Source organism: Osmerus eperlanus, chromosome 16 (assembly GCF_963692335.1).
Source record: "Osmerus eperlanus chromosome 16, fOsmEpe2.1, whole genome shotgun sequence".
NCBI classification, from domain to species: Eukaryota; Metazoa; Chordata; class Actinopteri; order Osmeriformes; family Osmeridae; genus Osmerus; species Osmerus eperlanus.
This window is the reverse complement of record NC_085033.1, coordinates 1,498,004-1,515,936: the sequence shown is the minus strand read 5'-3', so window position 1 is coordinate 1,515,936 and position 17,933 is coordinate 1,498,004. Positions and strand designations below refer to the sequence as shown.

At 50.3% G+C, this 17,933-nt stretch overlaps 1 protein-coding gene across 5 annotated transcripts in view; it reads left to right on the top strand.

Moving 5' to 3' along the window:
- The window catches only part of LOC134036885 (zinc finger protein 521), a 103,712-nt gene that overhangs the window by 29,059 nt on the left and 56,720 nt on the right, over nt 1–17,933 (top strand). For all 5 annotated transcript variants that reach the window (XM_062482045.1, XM_062482044.1, XM_062482042.1 and 2 more), the window contains exon 4: nt 14,336–17,844. In XM_062482045.1, coding sequence (XP_062338029.1) covers nt 14,692–17,844 — 3,153 coding nt within the window. In that variant the 5' untranslated portion in view covers nt 14,336–14,691. The remainder of the gene's footprint in view (nt 1–14,335; nt 17,845–17,933) is intronic.

Below are 17,933 nucleotides of genomic sequence, written 5' to 3'. Positions count from 1 at the left end.
AATTCAACCTTTTCCCTGTAACAAGCCTTGCCCTTAATAGGAGAGCCGTACCTGTAGCGGGGATAAACAAGGCGGTCGGCAGCTCCAGGGAAACACAGGGATTTGGGCTCCATGAGGCCAGAGGAATAAGTCGTTTCCTTCCAAAAGCCAAACAGTAGACTGTCTGACATTAATTAAACCCTATAGGATAAAGGTTATCTGAGGCCCAGCAAAGGGAAGAGTCCATGCGTGCAGTATGCTGTGTTCGCCGAATCCTAATCAAGACCTCTTATTAAGGCACCATGTATGTGGGCATGCGCCTGTGTGTGTGTGTGTGTGTTGGGGGTGGGGCGAGTGGTGCTATGTGGTCTAACAGATGAAAGGGTTCTTTAACCCTTCACCTCTGCCCAGACGGAGAGCATTCCGGCAAGCATCTAAGCTGAGACCGGCCTCAAGTAAATGTGGTGCTGAGTGTGATACCTCATATTTATTGAGATATTTGCAATGCTGCATGTGAAGTCTACTTGGGTGAAGTACAGGAGACATGCTAGAGTCATCCATGGCCATGTTTTTCACTGGTATATATAGGCAGATGTAATGTAGCTACAATACTCATTTAGCTAATTAGTACAACAAAGTTTGCCGTCTACATATTCTGTGCTGATTGAATCAGGCTCGGACATCGATGTTCACTGATTTTCTCTGACAGATTGTATGACATTACACTTAGTTCAAGCCCCTTTAATGCAGTATTAGTAAACGATATCTGGATCACACTGCTGTTGAGATTTACCATTGCAAGGGAAGATAATATTTCACGTGCTCACTTCAGACCATTTGAAAACACAAGCAAGCAGTGAAACTAGTTTTCAGAGTGTTTAGGAACTAGACCACCTGCCCTCTGAACACCCAACAGTAGGCGTGGCCTCCCAACAGAGATTTCCTCCCAGGGTGCACCTTTGACTGAGTCACCTGACCCTTCGCCCCTGCAGGCGCCATAGCTCATGTTTTACAAATTACCCAGGAGGCCACTGGGCCACCTTTGTGCCCCTGCGTTTCCTCCCAGGTATGTGTGCCACTGCACGTGGGAGTTGACTTCCCTCGCCGACTCCTTCCTCACACAGGCGAAGACTGCGAGGTGACAGTCACCGTACTAACCCAGGAAGACTGGGAGACATACTAATTGAGGGAGACAGAAGTAGGCAAAGTGTGGACCTTTCTGCTTCCTGTTTTGGTACCACATTAACGATGGTGGGGAAACCTCTGCATGGATACTGTTACCAGGCGGCGAGGACTCTTTGTGTTTTGTGGACTCAAGCGGTAATATCACTCTAATTTGTACTCACCAATCTCTCTGTTTCTCCCTCTCCCCCCTCTCTCTCTATCTCTATCTGTCCTTATCCACCACTCTCTTTCTCTCTATCTGTTTATCTCTTTATCCCCAACCCCGTACTCTATTTCTGTTTTTCTCAGTCTCTCTGTTTTTCTTTCTCTCTCTCTCTCGCTATCCCTCTGTCTTGCTATCTCTAAGGCCCTCGCTTATTGCTATGCTGTATTTAATTAAAGGTCACATTATTTGTAATCATCTATAAATGGAGCAATGCTAAATACCCATTGGGGCTCAGGTAGGAACAAATCCCTTGTCATACCGTTGTGTGATATGACTGTTAAAACACACATATAGCTCACCCATTTAAATGTTCCTCCTCTGATGAAGCGCAGAGACCTGATTGACTGATAACGTCTGGTGTCTTCTCATCGGTAATAGCTTTATGAAAAGCCTAATTAGCAGATATAGATGTCGCTGTCAGTGATAACTGATATTAGGGGACTATTTTGTTCATTCCGCAGTATGATGATCCTTGAAATGGGTTCATCATGCTAAGCTGCTTGCCAACGATGGACGTGAGATTAGAGATAACGACGACTGCTGCCAGAGCCAGAAATCCTTCTCCCCCACCGCAAGATTAACTTTTTCATGTAAACAAGAGCCGTGTTAGCATATATGCTACTTTTGTTAATAACATGGTGCCCACTTTTCAGCCCAGTTTAGTGCTGAAACACTCACCTGTGAGTGTTAAAGATTTGAGTGGTTATACTGTATGATAATGACTCTTGAAGATCTTACTTCACATGTGCCAGTGTTTAATGGGTGATAATTAGGGATGGGGGGGAAAAATGGATTCAGTTACGAATCGCAATTCTTGTGTGTGACGATTTTTTAATTGGGAAAAAAAACCTTGCCACTTACAATCCTACAGATGGCGCAATGCAATCTATTCGTTCATGATTTCCTTCCGTCTAGAAGCGCACCTTCACACGTAGTAGCTAGGTCGGAATACAAAGGCTAACATGTTGGACAGCAAACATGTCAGACGTTAGTCCCGAGATTCATGCTGCATCTCAACAGTTTAAATCGCACGTCTGGAAGAACTTTGGCTTTCATAATTTACGAGGAAAAAATGAGTTAGACATGAGCAATGCTGTCTGCAAACTATGCCACGGAAAGATAAAGTATTGTGGTAATACCACCAACGTACGTGCCCATATCACTCGACACTATCCTGAGTTATCAGACAAAACAGCGGAGGAAGACAAACCTGCTAGAATCAAACAATGAACACTGGATACATGTTTCAGTGAGCTCCCCAGCAGTTCAGAAAAGGCTAATCGCATCACAGAATCAAAATCTCATTTTATATGCAAAGACCTTCGTCCTTATAGTGTGGTCGAAAATACAGGTTTTCGTAACATGATTTACACTTTAGAGCCGAGGTACAAAATACCGTCAAGACGTTTCTTTTCTGACACAGCCCTGCCCAAGATCTACAACGAGGTCAAGACAGGAGTTAAGGAATCGTTGAGTAAAGCTGAACGACTTGCTCTGACGTGCGATGCATCACATAACTGATGAATGGTATATGTCCTCTCATGTTCTCCAGACTAGGGCTTTGCATGACAGCCACACCAGGGAAAACATGGCAGAACTACTTAGTAACTTAGCTGAGGAATGGGGCATTACCGAGAAAGAGCCAGCATTAGTCACAGACAATGCGTCTAATATGATTGTCGCCGCAGAGTTGACCGACTTTCTCCACGTCAAGTGCTTCGCACAGACCTTGGACCTGGCCACGCAGTGTGCACTGAGCGTTGCACGGTTACTCGGACAAGTCCAACGCATAACTGCGTATTTCCACAGAAGCGCCACAGGCCTCCATGCTTTGAAGTAAAAACAAAAGCTATTGGAGCTTCCGGAGCGCACACTGATAACCGACTTATCAACGAGATGGAATAGCGCTTATGCCATGGTTGAACGTTTCCTCGAGCAGCAGCCTGCGATCACCGCCGCACTGCTCTCCCCCAAGGTCAGAAAGAGCAAAAAGGAGATAAACACCTTCACAGAGTCGGACATATCTCATGCCGAAGAATTGGTCCAAACTCTGAAGCCAGTCAAGGTAACGACATGTGTTATGTCGGATGAGAACAATCCGACACTTTCTGTGATAGCCCCTCTATATGCACAGCTTCGGCAAGTCACCCAGGAGAGCACTGGCTGATATACTCTGAGACACTTTTGGGGATATCAGGGAGGCACCAGAAAAGTCATCCCTTGACCAAGCAGAAGAGGAGGTCAAGAAATACAAAGAAACTGCTGCTTTGCCACTGTCAGGAAACCCCTTGGACTGGTGGAAAGGTCATCCCTCAGAGTACCCTCGCCTGGCCAAGCTGGCCAAGTGGTACTTGTGTGTACCAGGCACAAGTGTGTCTGCCGAATGTGTGTTCTCTATTGCAGGGGACGTCGTTACTGCCCAGAGGAGCAACCTCACCCCAGAGCGTGTTGACCAGCTCTTGTTTTTGCACAATAATCTAAACATACCCAAGCACTAGGGCTACATGCATAGCCTACATGCAAACAACAGTTGAAAAGAAGCCCCTAACTTGAAATAAAACTTGGAAACTTTGACTGTGTTGTACTTGAAGGTATGTTTCAACAGTTTTTCATAGTCCAGTGTTAAAAAAATAACAAAATATACCCACAGAATCGCAATACATATCGAAACGCCACCTAAGTATTGTGATAGTATCGTATCGGGAGGTCCCTGCTGATTCCCATCCATAGTGATAATTCATACGGGGGTGTTGTTTGGCTGCCAGATGGAGGTCCTCTCCAGAGACACACAGGAATAGCCTCCCAGGTGGTGGTGTAGCTAAGTAAATGGTTACCAAGCCAAAAAGAACTGGCGAAGACCTAAGGTAAATATGAATCTGGGAGCCCCACCCCCTTCCCCCACCCCCATCCCCGCTCATGGAGAGAAGTGTAGGCAGGGGCCACCTCCAGAACATAAGTCTACCTTTGGTGATCATTGTGTGCACAGAGAAGTCTGTAAGTTAACCACTGTTGCCTGCTAAATATATGTACGGAACCGGGCATACCATTTGTTTCTTTGCCTCTTTTTGTTCGGTAGATAAACACGCAAAAAGAAAAAACATCGGACGCGTGAATCACACGCCACATGGTTTTGCGTGACTTAATTCACCGCTCATGTTCCTATCCTACGCAGGATGTGGGCAAGGAGGAGAGGCTTACTGGTGCTTCAGTGTGTATGTGTGTGTCGCGGAGGCGGGGGGGGGGGGAGTTCGCTCACTACTTCCTTGCTGTCTCAGAACCATGCAGCATTAGGAAGTGATGAGCCACCTGGATTTTCACAGAAAACAATAGGGGGTGGTGGTGGTGCGGGGACTGGAAAAGGGAGAGGATATGGGGGGAAAATCTGACTGCCATTTCAACACACACACTTGTACACTCATAGACTGGGCCGGCCAGCAGGGTGCCAGAGCCGGTAAACTGCTGGTCACGGACTGACCCCTCGCCTCAAGAGAACTGAGGATCTGAGGTGACTAGGTTTGTACATCAACCTAGACACACAATTTACCATCTCAAACATAACTAAGCAGACCTGCCATTAGCCATCCGCGGATGAGAAAAAAAACGAGTAATTAGAGGACTGTGATAATTGTGTCAGGGGGGAAATAGATCAGACGAGCTAGAGGGTTGGAAAAAGCAGAAAATGTTGCCGTGGTTTTTGTTACTGTGCTGCTGGTTCCACGTCTGCGTTGATCCACCCATCCATCTGTCCTCTCCTTTTACTCCTTCCTTACTCTCTCTCTCTCTCTCTCTCTCTCTCTCTCTCTCTCTCTCTCCCTCTCCCTCTCCCTCTCGGATTTGGGGGAGAGGAGCCTTCTGGTTGTGGAGGAGCCGGGATGAAGATGTTTATTCATCTGGAGGGTATTAGAGCCATGATTAAGGAGAAGAGGGAGGAGGGCAATGGAGCCCAACCACGTCTGCAGTCTGCGTTCGCTAGCAGCCTGACAGGCCTCAGCAACCCTGCCAGGAAAACAGACCTCAAATCAAGAGGAGGGAAAGGCAGAAACAAGCAGGGAGATGGGAATCTTTGAGAGAGCTGCAGTGTGCGAGCCTGAAGTTGATGCCCCTTTACCTGTCTGTCTGTCTGTCTGTCTGTCTGTCTCTCCACCTGTCTCTCTGGCTGTCTGTCCGGCTGGCTGCCTGTCTGTCTGTGTGTCTGTCCTCACACTCACTGCTCAGCTAATTATTAATGAATGCGGTTTCCTGTTGAACCTTGGAGAAGTGTCAATGCTCCAGTCACCGAGGGCGCCAGGATCTTGACATTTTAGACAGGGATGCATGAAAATACAAGGTCTTGCTTGGTTTGATGCTTGTTTCTCCTTCCCCCTTTCCACCCCTCCACCCCCCCTCCCTCTGTGTGTTGTCCTCTCCCTGCCGGCCTGCTAAGCTTGTTTTACCACTGACAAGCATGGAGGGCTTTGACGAGATATCAAATGGAGCCAAAGTGTATTGACCAGAGGAGTGGGGGGGGGGGGGTCAGAGGTCATGGGGGTACGGTGAGAGTTGCCCCTTCACCATAAACTGCTAATGCTAACTCTCCTGTCAGGTTGCTTCTGTCAAATATTACAGTCAGTTTCAGTTACACAATGGGCCTCTACTGTCATGAGCTGTACCGCACTATATATATACTTTACTATACTGTATTCTAATGTACTATACTGCTTGTGTCTTGACAATATGGAGGTCTGTGGTGGAGACTCTCAGCTCTGTTTGCAGCAGTAGTAATTCAGTATTGTACTGGAGGTTCACTGACCTCTGTATTTCCTGAAGGCACCGTACAGGAGACTCAGGTGAACCTCTACACAATTTAGTGTGTGCTCATCGTTTTCAAATCTGTCATATTTTTGGTTCTCTTTGACAAGTTGCTTAAAAAGAAATATAGATATTTATTTTTTTCCTTTTTTTTCATTTAGGGAGTACAGCAGTTGGTTATAAGTAATGGATAGCATCTCTTGAAACTTGCAGAGCCAACCCAATTTTAATGAAGCAAACACACTGAAACTCAGCATATTTCTGTGGAGTGTTTTCTTCCTTTCAAGTTTATCACATAAATCACATTTCAGTGAGTAACTAAGAGAGGAGAAAATAAAACACCATCCAAATGCTTGTAATGTGTGTGTTTGTGTCTGAGTGTGTGAGTGTGTGTGTGTGTGAGAGAGAGAGAGAGAGAGAGGGGTAGTGGTGAAGCTGCAGGTCTCTGCAGCAGCTCTCAGGCGAACCGTCCACTGGGTCTTCAGCCCAGCCAGGTCTGTCGCAGCACTGAGGGAGCACACACACCCACACACACACACCCACACACACACACCCCCCCCCACACACACACACACACCCCCCCCCCCCACACACACACACACACCCACACACACACACCCCCCCACACACACACACACACACACCCCCCCCCCCACACACACACACACACCCACACACACACACATTACACACAGCATCTCCCCTGCCCAGCCCAGCACTCCCTCAGAGTCAGTGCAGTGAGGCGGGCGGTGATGGGCCGTGCTGGGGGGACAGATTGTCCTCCCCTCGCCTCCTTGCCTCTCCCCCCTCTTCTCCTCCGACTCCTCCTGGGAGGCCCTGCGGGGGCCAGAGGAGCCTTGCCAAGGCCCGGGGGGGGGGGACGGGGAGGAGCCGAACCGAGCCTCCTTCCTGTTTGCTCTACCTGCCATGGTCAACAGCACCTCCTCCACAGCAATCCGTCCCCTCCCCACCACCACCACACCCAGACAAGCACTATCAGTTATATAACAGAATACAGAGCTAACCGTAGAAAGACCCCCAAAACAACAGCAGGATCTCCTAGCTTCTCCAGAGTGGAGACTATGTCGTCTCTGGCATGGGTTCAGGACTTGTACACACTGCCGTTCTAACAAGAGGGGCCGTTTCCGTGGGGATGTAGGAGACACAGATCCTACACTGCAGATCGTCAGAGAAACACACACATCACCCCTCGCCTCGTTCTCTGTCTCAGCACAGAGTTATTTTCCACACAGGAACACTGTGACCGATCACAGCATATCTGTGTCCCCACAAAGACGTCAGGAGAGAGAGAGCGAGAGAGAGAGCCTTGTGATAAGTAATGGAATTCCTCTCTTTTGACTCCACCTCCCTCCCTCCTTCTCTCTCTCTCTCTCTCTCTCTCTCTCTCTCTCTCTCTCTCCTCTTCTCCTCCTCTCTCTCTCTCTCTCTCTCTCTCTCTTCTCTCTCTCTCTCTCTCTCTCTCTCTCTCTCCTCTCTCTCTCTCTCTCTCTCTCTCTTCTCTCTTCCTCTCCTCTCTCTCTCTCCTCTCTCCTCTCTCTCTCTCTCTCTCTCTCTCTCTCTCTCTCTCTCTCTCTCTCTCTCTCTCTCTCTCTCTCATCTCTCATCTCTCTCTCTCTCTCTCTCTGTGTCCTCATGGAAAGAAAGGTCCCGGTAAAGGATGACTGGTCGCCCTACTTTCCCTCCCTCTCTGCCCTCCATTTGTCTAAGTTTCCCGAGACGCCGTTGGGGCGCTGTGATTTCTGGGGACAGTGACCAAGTGCTGCTGTCTGAGCTGGGGACGTGGGTAATGTGGACAAAGTAGTTGACAGTTTGCCGCTTCCTGCGGTTGAGGGAGACAGGGCCGTGAGGGTGGGGATAATAGACGCCGTGGCCACGGAGACAAGTCCAGTGCTTGATGTTCCAGCCTGTCATGGCCTCTCTGTAGAAAGCAAATCCTGTGACCGTGTGTCTGTGCGTCTCGTGTGTCTCTGTCCCCGAGAGTGTGTATCTGAGTGTGTGCGCGTGTGTGCGTGCATACGCGTGTGCGTTTGTATGTGTCGTACGGTATGCTGTGTTTTGACAAGCCATGTCATTACGAGCATGAGTTGGGGAAGTGACACGTTGCCACATTGCGGAAACCCTGGAATAGGCATCGTTCTATCAAACCCCTCTGTCCTCCTCTCTTCTCCTTCGCTCATGTTATTTCTCTTCCTCTCTCTCTCTCTCCACTGGAACACATCCCCCTCTCTTTACCCTGTACCCCAATGCCCCAACCCGAGCAGATATGATTGATCTATGGCAGCGGGCGAGAGGGTCCTGACATTTCTCAGTGATGTGTAAAAAAAAAATATATATTGTGTTTGCTGAGAGAGAAAGAGAGAGAGAGAGAGAGAGAGAGGAGAGAGAGAGAGAGAGAGAGAGAGAGAGAGAGAGAGAGAGAAAGAGTGAGAGAGACAAAGTCATAGTAGGGGAGACAAACATGTACATCAGACAAGGTATTGAACCTGCCTCTAACGGATGATGTATGGTTCCTCTACTGCAGCAGTGTCTGCCTGTCTGCTCGCGAGCGCGTACGTACAAACGTGCTCCGTTTGAGCGTCCGGCGAACAGAGTACGGGTGCAGTCCCTTACCTCTGGCCACCTGCCAAGGCCTTTCAGAGGGCTGGGGAGTCTGCTGCTCTCCATTTTGACTCAATTTGATTTCTCTTAAACAGGGGTGTCGCAGGACTGCTGTGTGCAAAAGCCTGAGGCCTGGGCTTGCTCCAGTAGCACTGCGGGGGTCCCAGAGTCCACTGAATGATCCAGTCATTGAAGTGAAATGGAATTAGCCCTTCAATTGAAACCCTTCCCTCTCTGTATGGGAGAATAGAGGATTTTAGCTTGCAGAAGCCTCTGTAGCCGATGTTCATTAGCTCTTAAGCGATTGTGTCACATGTGGTACTGGATGTGAAATGATGGTGTTCAAACACGCATTGCTATTTGGGCTCAGGAATGGGAAATGCTTTAAGTTGACACATGGACAGGCCCCAGGGACTTTCTGACTACTTCTCCCAGTAACTGGAAAAGATTCCACTTCTGTGAATATGAAGTGTGGGGTCAGAGTGTCACATCAGACAAGTTGTCAGCTCCTTGTTTATTCAATGAAGTCCAGGTCCCTACTGCACAATGCAAACAAGGATTCAACAATACAGACATCCAACCTCTCTGTAGCTCTGTTGCACACACACATACTGGATGCACATACACAGACATACAGAGGTGCCTGTAACCTGGATCTTTTTACACACACTTGCATGCATGCAAACACCCATATGTACACAATTCTCTGTGAAAACCATGTACGTTGTCCTTGTAGTAAGAGCAGGATTAGAAATTGGACGTCAGCTATGACTTTTCTCACAAGACTAGGAGTGAATCGTGACAGAAGTCTAGCTGCAGAAGTGGCAAATGTAGTGCCAGAGCCTTGTTCAGATAAGATCCACCACCGAGTGGATCTGCATACTAGTCAGCCATCGGAACAGGAAGAAGAGGTGTTCCGACGGCCTAGTCCATTTCTGTCAGGCAGAGATAAGCCGCCTTAAAGGGCTCCCAGGACCCCAGACAGGAAGTCACAGGTGCCAATAGTGAGTCATGCTCAAACCATGAAACCATAGCCTGTAGCTGTCTGCTACTGCCCTTTATGACTGGAAAGAGAAAACAATCGCAGGAGCGCTGGACTTGGGCCGTTAAGATTATGTCCACGCCACACAAGTGAAAAGGCCAGCGCACATAATATCGTGTGTTATTTCAAGAACTGTAAGAAAACTGTCACCTTGTGCAGGACGTCATCTCTGCTGTTATCACACTTTTTCGGGGGCGATTCACGAGTTCAAAGACCACACCAACAGCTGAATACATTTAGAAATATTATTGGAGAGATGAATGATAGGGCTGTTGTGGGACGGTGAGGCTGGTACCAAAGCCAAGCCTGTTGACTCCAGTAGACACATGAGCATCACGGCAACAACGGAATGAAGAGTCCAGTAGATGGATGTATAGGTTAGCATAGCAGGCAGGAGACTGTGGGTGTGGAGGATGAGTCCTTAGGGCCACGGCTAAGCTGGGAGCTAGAACAGATCACCCAGGGTGCTTGGATAGGAGTGAGAGATTGAGAGCTGGGGAGAGTACTTTACATCCAACTCCATTTATTATCATTAGTAGTAGTAGTAGTAGTATAAGTGTTATTGTTGTAATGTTGTTATTGCTAACCATACACCAACAACTACAGTAAAACTGTACATACTTTGGACTTTAAAGAATTCCTGATTCCTGATGTTGCTTCGTAAGTGTGTTTTTTTTGTTTACATATATTCACACCAATTAAAGGGAAGCTCATGTCAAGCAGGAGGATGTGTGTGTGTGTGTGTGTGTGTGTGTGTGTGTGTGTGTGTGTGTGTGTGTGTGTGTGTGTGTGTGTGTGTGTGTGTGTGTGTGTGTGTGTGTGTGTGTGTGTGTGCAGTAGTGGCAGCAAGTCTCTCTGAATGGCCTATTTGAACACGAATATTTACTCAGAGTTAGAGCTAAAATGAACATGTTAGAGATGGCACTCACAGAGACATTTGGATTGGCAAGCTGTATGCAGTGTGTGCATGCTTGTGTATGTGTTTACGGGTGGGGTGTTGGGGGGGGGCACAAGAGGTTGTTTACATAAACTATGGCTCACGGTGTATAGGGTCAAGCGATTACTCTGATAGTACAACACCAAGGGCATCGTTTGGAGCAATGAAAAGTCCATCTAAGAGTTGTACTTTTGCTCAATCAGAGTCAACAAATAACTAAAGTCCTCAATCTACCTAATATAATTTGACCGGTTAATATGAATAACGCCCTCATAACATATGTCCAATTAATTTCCAGCTGTCGCTTCTACATTCCGAGCATATCCCACAAGTTGTTTTGTTCAGTATAGCAGCCGACATGAAAAAGAGGAGCGAGGTAAAACCAGAAAGAGAGGAGGTAGGGAGGGAGGGAGTACAGGCTCCTGGGGAGGGACAGGCCCTAAGATGGAGGTCTTCCTCCCAGGATGTGACAAGCTGTTGGCTGGATGAGCCTCAGGAAGGCCTTGGCAGGCCAACAAAGACAGCCCTTCAGCTGCAGGGTGTAGTTTTTCAGGCCCCAGCATCCCCTTTGGCAGCCACACAGAGAGCGCTGGCGTGCACAGGCCCCTCGCCCGAGAGACCGGGGAAGTAAGGACCGCTCTTTTATTTACTCAGGCTGCCGAGGCCTGGGCATTTCTTGTCTGGGTGAAGAAGGGAAAAAACAGTTCTCTCTCTCTCTCTCTCTCTCTCTCTCTCTCTCTCTCTCTCTCTCTCTCTCTCTCTCTCTCTCTCTCTCTCTCTCTCTCTCTCTCTCTCTCTCTCTCTCTCTCTCTCTCTCTCTCTCTCTCTCTCTCTCTCTCGCTCTTCCCTTCAAGGTCTCCTGAGGCTCACTGCTTTCATCTGCTGTTGTTCACACACTTGCCTTGACTGTGTGCGCGTGTGTTTGCGCGTGCGTGTGCATGTTTGTACGTTTGTCAGAAATGGCGTTCTTTGCAGTGTCCTCCAAGAACCGCCATGGGTGAGGATGGACATTGAAGAAGGAGCACATATTATCCATAATTGTGGGACAATTTGTAAAACTAACAATTGTTTATGCAAGCAGGTTTGAGCAGCCTTACAGCTGGGCTTTCATTCACCATCTACTCAAAACAATCAGAATGTATCCAGGGATATATACATACTATATACAGTACCTACACTGTGATAATGACCAGAACTACACTTAGTAGAAGTAGAGTACCTATTATTATAACATGCACACACCATGATTTGTCCATTCCTAGCTTCTGGAAGCTCCCATCTAGTGGCAACACCAAGCGTAGTTAGCATGTAGTTACACCATTAAGAATCCTGTGTTAAACAACAATAGGGCACTGTGGAGCATGTTGATTCAATTAAGCATCTGCCAGTTTAAGTCACACAATGGCCCACATACACACGTCTTCTTATACAGACCTCATGACTCCCTCTTGCCCCCCCCCCCCCCCCCAGATGTGCCCATCTGTGACTTACAGACTGGATGTGTCACATTGTAATAAAAACGTGAAATAAATAATATAAATCAAATAAACAAAGGATGGAAGAGGCATCTTGACAGCCTGGCGATGTCTCCCGGCAGAAGACATCCTCATTTAAGACTGTAGAATTGAATTTGGCTTTGGCTCGTGTAAATAGACGTATTTGTTATAGCTGTGTGTTTGTGTAGTGGATTGTCTAAAAGCCAATATGTTTGACTGTAAGGCATAGGCAGGGGTCATCCTTCTTTGCGCTGCCTTCTCCTGCCCTGGGAGGCTGGGAGAGCGAGGGCAGATCCGCCCCCTCCATGAAGGAGAGGAGAGCATACCACTGACTCACGCATCCTCCCTCTAACCATGAAGAGACAGAGAGAGACAGAGAGAGAGAGAGAGAGAGAGAGAGAGAGGACGGAGAGAGAGAGAGAGAGAGAGAGAGAGAGAGAGAGAGAGAGAGAGAGAGAGAGAGAGAGAGAGAGAGAGAAATTGCACATGTATTGTACATACACAGACAAAGAGAAACACACACACACACACTGACAGAAACGTGGATGAGCCAGATAAAGCTGGTAAATCATCCAGGGCAGGCTCCTTGAGTGAGATGTGAGCAGAGTGGGATCCTTGCCAGGGGTGGGAGGTTTCCGTGAGGCTTGGCCATGTGGAGGTGGGCTCTCAATGTGCCGCTTTCAGCAATGTGGAGGGGCAGGGGGATGGCCTCCGACCCCATCTGTTTCCTGTAGATAGAGCCTGGTGGGGGTAGGTGTTCGGAAAAGGGCAGAACGTTATCCTGACGAAGGGCAGATCTCCCAGTAAAAACAAGAAAGAGCGAGAGAGAGTGAGAGAGAGAGCGAGAGAGAGCGAGAGAGCGAGAGAGAGAGAGAGAGAGAGAGAGAGAGAGAGAGACTTGGATTGGTTCACTGAAGGATAGTGTGGATCCTGGATCCTGGAATGGGCTCTCTGCTTTTCCTTCGTCTGTCTCATAAATCTCTTGCTGTTTCCTCTTGTTTTTCCCGTTCCAAGTTTTGGCCTTTTGACTCTGCTTTTTTTCAGACGGGGGGGGGTTGGAATTACAATGTTTTATTTAAGTAAGGAAGTTCACAGCACTTAGGGTTTCGACAGCGGGAAGAAGTGGTGTGGCACCTCTTGAACCTGTGGAAACTGGTGTTCTGTGTTTTCCATTTATACCAAGCTGTCTGTTACATACAACTGAAATGTCGTCCAATCAGGTGTCTGATTTGGATGAGGGGGGAGGGGGGGGGGGCACTGGCAGTTGTCTATTGTGTTATCTGGCCATTCCCTGCACCTGCTTGTCCTTGGGTAGCCACTGTACTGAACCGGTGTTCTTCCATCTACTGTATAACCCCAAAACATAGATTATTTGAGTTACAGAAGGCTTTTTAGGTTTTAGCACCCCTAGAGGAATGTTGTCTGTAACTGACATGTTTTAGCTTTGTCTTTTGAAGCCATTTGATTTGACGGCTTTTGTTTTCTCCTTGTTCCTCATTCAGATGGTCATTTTAAGGCATCTTATTTTTCATAAACTATTATGGTAGTTGTTACAGAATAATAGAAATGTTCTAATTTACCTCATGTTGGGCTTACATCTTGAAGCACCCCCGTTGCCTTGTGTTGGGTTTAAATGTCAGAGATTGCATTTTGACTCACAGTGGGCTAAGCCATTACATGGCCACATACAAGGTTAATTGTGGTAAAAGCTTTTCCATTTTTCTATTCCGCTAATTATACTTTGAATAACAGATTTAAATGTAACTTCTGAGAACACACCTAAGGAGTGGTATTGTTTTGAAAAAGAATATCATCCAAGTTCCAAAGAAATGTAAATTCATACTTAGCCACCTCATTATTACCTTAATGACTAGTGCCGCAGCAACCCACCTTTAGTATTTAACCGAGCCGAGACAAATGAGTTCCTAATGCAACTTGACAAAACACCTTCTCTCTGTCTCTTTCTCTTTCCTATTCTTTCACTCATTCCCTCTCTTTCCTTCCCCCTATTATCTCTTGACCCGCTCCCTCATCTCGTCCTCTCCCTTCCTCTCCTCTCTCCTTCCTTCTCTGTCTGCCTGCAGACGGTGTTGACATCGAGGATGACCCTTCTTGCTCCTGGCCTGCATCATCTCCCTCCAGCAAGGACCAGACTTCCCCAGGCCACTGTGAGGACTATGACTACGGTGAGGACGAAGGCGGCCCTGGCCTGCCGTACCCGTGTCAGTTTTGCGACAAGTCCTTCAGCCGCCTGAGCTTCCTCAAGCGCCACGAGCAGAGCCACGGCGACAAGCTCCCCTTCAGCTGCACCTTCTGCAGCCGCCTGTTCAAGCACAAGCGCAGCCGCGACCGCCACGTCAAGCTGCACACGGGCGACAAGAAGTACCACTGCGGCGAGTGCGACTCGGCCTTCTCCCGCAGCGACCACCTCAAGATCCACATGAAGACCCACGCGTCCAACAAGCCCCACAAGTGCCCCGTGTGCCGCCGGGGCTTCCTGTCCTCCAGCTCCCTCCACGGGCACATGCAAGTGCACGAGAGGGGCAAGGATGGCGGCGGCGGCGCCTCGGGGCTCTCCAGGGCCGAGGAGTGGAAACTGAAGGAGACACGTAAATGCAGCCGCTGCGAGGAGGGCTTCGACGTCCCCGAGGAGCTCCAGAGGCACATCGCCGAGTGCCACCCCGAGTGCTCTCCGTCAGAGGACGGGGCACTGAGTGGCGCCCTGCAGTGCATCTACTGCCACGAGCCCTTCAGCGACGAGGGCACCCTGCTCACCCACATCGACCAGGCCCACAGCCGCGACCGGAAGGGCCACTCGTGCGCCATCTGCTCCGAGCACTTCCTGTCTGTGGAAGACCTCTATGCCCACATGGACGTCCACCAGCTCCCCGAGTCCAGTAACCATAGCAACAGCCCGTCGCTGCTGACGGTCGGCTACACCTCGGTCTCCAGCACCACCCCTGACTCTAACCTCTCGGTGGACAGTTCCACCATGGTTGAGGCGGCCCCGCCGGTTCCCAAGACCCGGGGGAGGAGGAAGAGGGCAGCCCAGCATGCCTCTGACATGGGGGGCCGCTCCTCCAAACAGCCCAAGATCTCTTACAGCTGCATCTACTGCACCAAGCAGATGTTCTCCAGCCTGGCTGTGCTTCAGATCCACCTGAGAACCATGCACCTGGACAAGCCGGAGCAGGCCCACACTTGCCAGTTCTGCCTGGAGGTGCTGCCCTCGCTCTTCAACTTGAACGAGCACCTGAAGCAGGTGCACAATGCAGAGGACCACGTCGCCCTGCTAGCTAGCCTGCCAGACGCCCTGCTCCAGTGCAACTTCTGCCCTGAGGTTCTGGGCGACCTCAATGCCCTCCAGGAGCACATCCGCTGCACTCATGGTTTCCCCAGCCCCGTGGCCAAGGAGAGCAACGCCTTCTTCTGCCCGCAGTGCTTCATGGGCTTCCTGACGGAGGCCACGCTGGAGGAACACGTCCGTCAGACGCACTGCGACGGGGGCAGCCTGCGCTTCGACTCTCCCCTGGCCGTGACGCCCAAGGAGCCCATCGTGGAGGTGTACTCGTGCTCCTACTGCACCAACTCGCCCATCTTCAACAGTGTTTTGAAGCTGAACAAGCACATCAAGGAGAACCACAAGAACATCCCGCTGGCACTCAACTACATCAACAACGGGAAGAAGTCCCTAAGGACACTCAGCCCCTCTTCGCCCATCTCTGTGGAGCAAACAGCACTGCTCAAACATGGAGGCTCCTCGTCTCGCGCCACCAGTGAGTTCATCTGTAACCAGTGCGGGGCCAAATATACCAGTCTGGACCTGTTCCAGACCCACCTGAAAACTCACCTGGATGGGCTCCAGCCCCAGCTCACGTGCCCCCAGTGCAACAAAGAGTTCCCCAACCAGGAATCCCTGCTCAAGCACGTGACAGTCCACTTCACCATCACTTCCACCTACTACATCTGCGAGAGCTGCGACAAGCAGTTCACCTCCGTGGACGATCTTCAGAAGCACCTGCTGGACATGCACACCTTTGTGTTCTTCCGCTGCACCCTGTGCCAGGAAGTGTTTGACTCCAAGGTGTCGACTCAGCTCCACCTGGCTGTCAAGCACAGCAACGAGAAAAAGGTGTTCCGCTGCACCTCGTGCAACTGGGACTTCAGGCATGAGACGGACCTGCAGTTGCACGTCAAACACAGTCACCTGGAGAACCAGGGCCGGGCCCACCGCTGCATCTTCTGCGGCGAATCCTTTGGCACGGAAGTGGAGCTGCAGTGCCACATCACCACCCACAGCAAGAAGTACAACTGCCGCTTCTGCAGCAAGGCCTTCCACGCCATCGTCTTGCTGGAGAAGCACCTGAGAGAGAAGCACTGTGTGTTCGAGGGCAAGGCCCAGAACTGCGGCGCCAACGGCTCCACCGCGGGAGGGACGGACGCCGCGACGAAGGAGGACGCCGAGCTACAGGGTCTCCTGACCAACAGTCACGGCGCAGCGGCGCCCGGAGGAACCGCCGTCGAGCCTCAGAACAGCCACGACGGGAGCGAAGAGGAGGTGGACACGGCGGACCCCATGTTTGGGTGTGACATCTGTGGCGCATCCTACACCATGGACTCCCTCCTGACCAACCACCAGCTGCGGGACCACAACATCCGCCCAGGGGAGAGTGCCATGATGAAGAGGAAGGCGGACATGATCAAGGGCAACCACAAGTGTAACGTCTGCTCGCGTACCTTCTTCTCCGAAGCGGGGCTGAGGGAGCACATGCAGACCCACCTGGGCCCTGTCAAACACTACATGTGCCCCATCTGTGGAGAACGCTTCCCTTCTCTGCTCACCCTTACCGAGCACAAGGTCACCCACAGCAAGAGCCTGGACACGGGCAGCTGCCGGATCTGCAAGATGCCCCTGCAGTGCGAAGAGGACTTCCTGGAGCACTGCCAGATGCACCCTGACCTGAGGAACTCTCTGACGGGCTTCCGCTGTGTTGTCTGCATGCAGACCGTCACCTCCACCCTGGAGCTTAAGATCCACGGCACCTTCCACATGCAGAAGACCGGCACCATGTCCACCAATCACCCCATTGGCCGCAACACCGTGGCCTCCCACCACCACCACCACCAGGTCCAGAAGCTCTTCAAGTGTGCCTCTTGCCTGAAGGAGTTCCGCTCCAAGCAGGACCTTGTGAAGTTGGACATCAACGGCCTGCCCTACGGCCTGTGTGCTTCCTGCGTTAGCGCAGCTGGCTCCAAGAGCTCCAGCCCCACCGTGAACGGAGGCAGGCAGCAGCAGGGCGGCGCGACCACCCCAGCAGTGGCAGCCGCCACCTGGGTCCAAGGGGAGAGTCTCAGCCCCGGGGAGGGGAAAGTCAAAGCCGCCTCCTCCTCCTCTTCGTCCTCCTCCTCCTCTTCCTCAACCGCCGCCAAAACGCGTTGCACCAGCTGTAATGTGAAGTTTGAGTCGGAGGCGGAGCTGCAGGCCCATGTCCAGACAGTGCACCGGGAGCAGGGAGGGGACAGCAACAGTGGACAGCTAAGGACCCCCCAGGTGTCCCCGATGCCCAGAGCCAGCCCCTCACAAACAGAGGAGGTAAGTACATTGAAGACATAACAGCATGTATGTTTCAAAATGGTCCACGTCTAGCGGTGCTGCTGAAAGTGGAATAAGTCACCCTAATT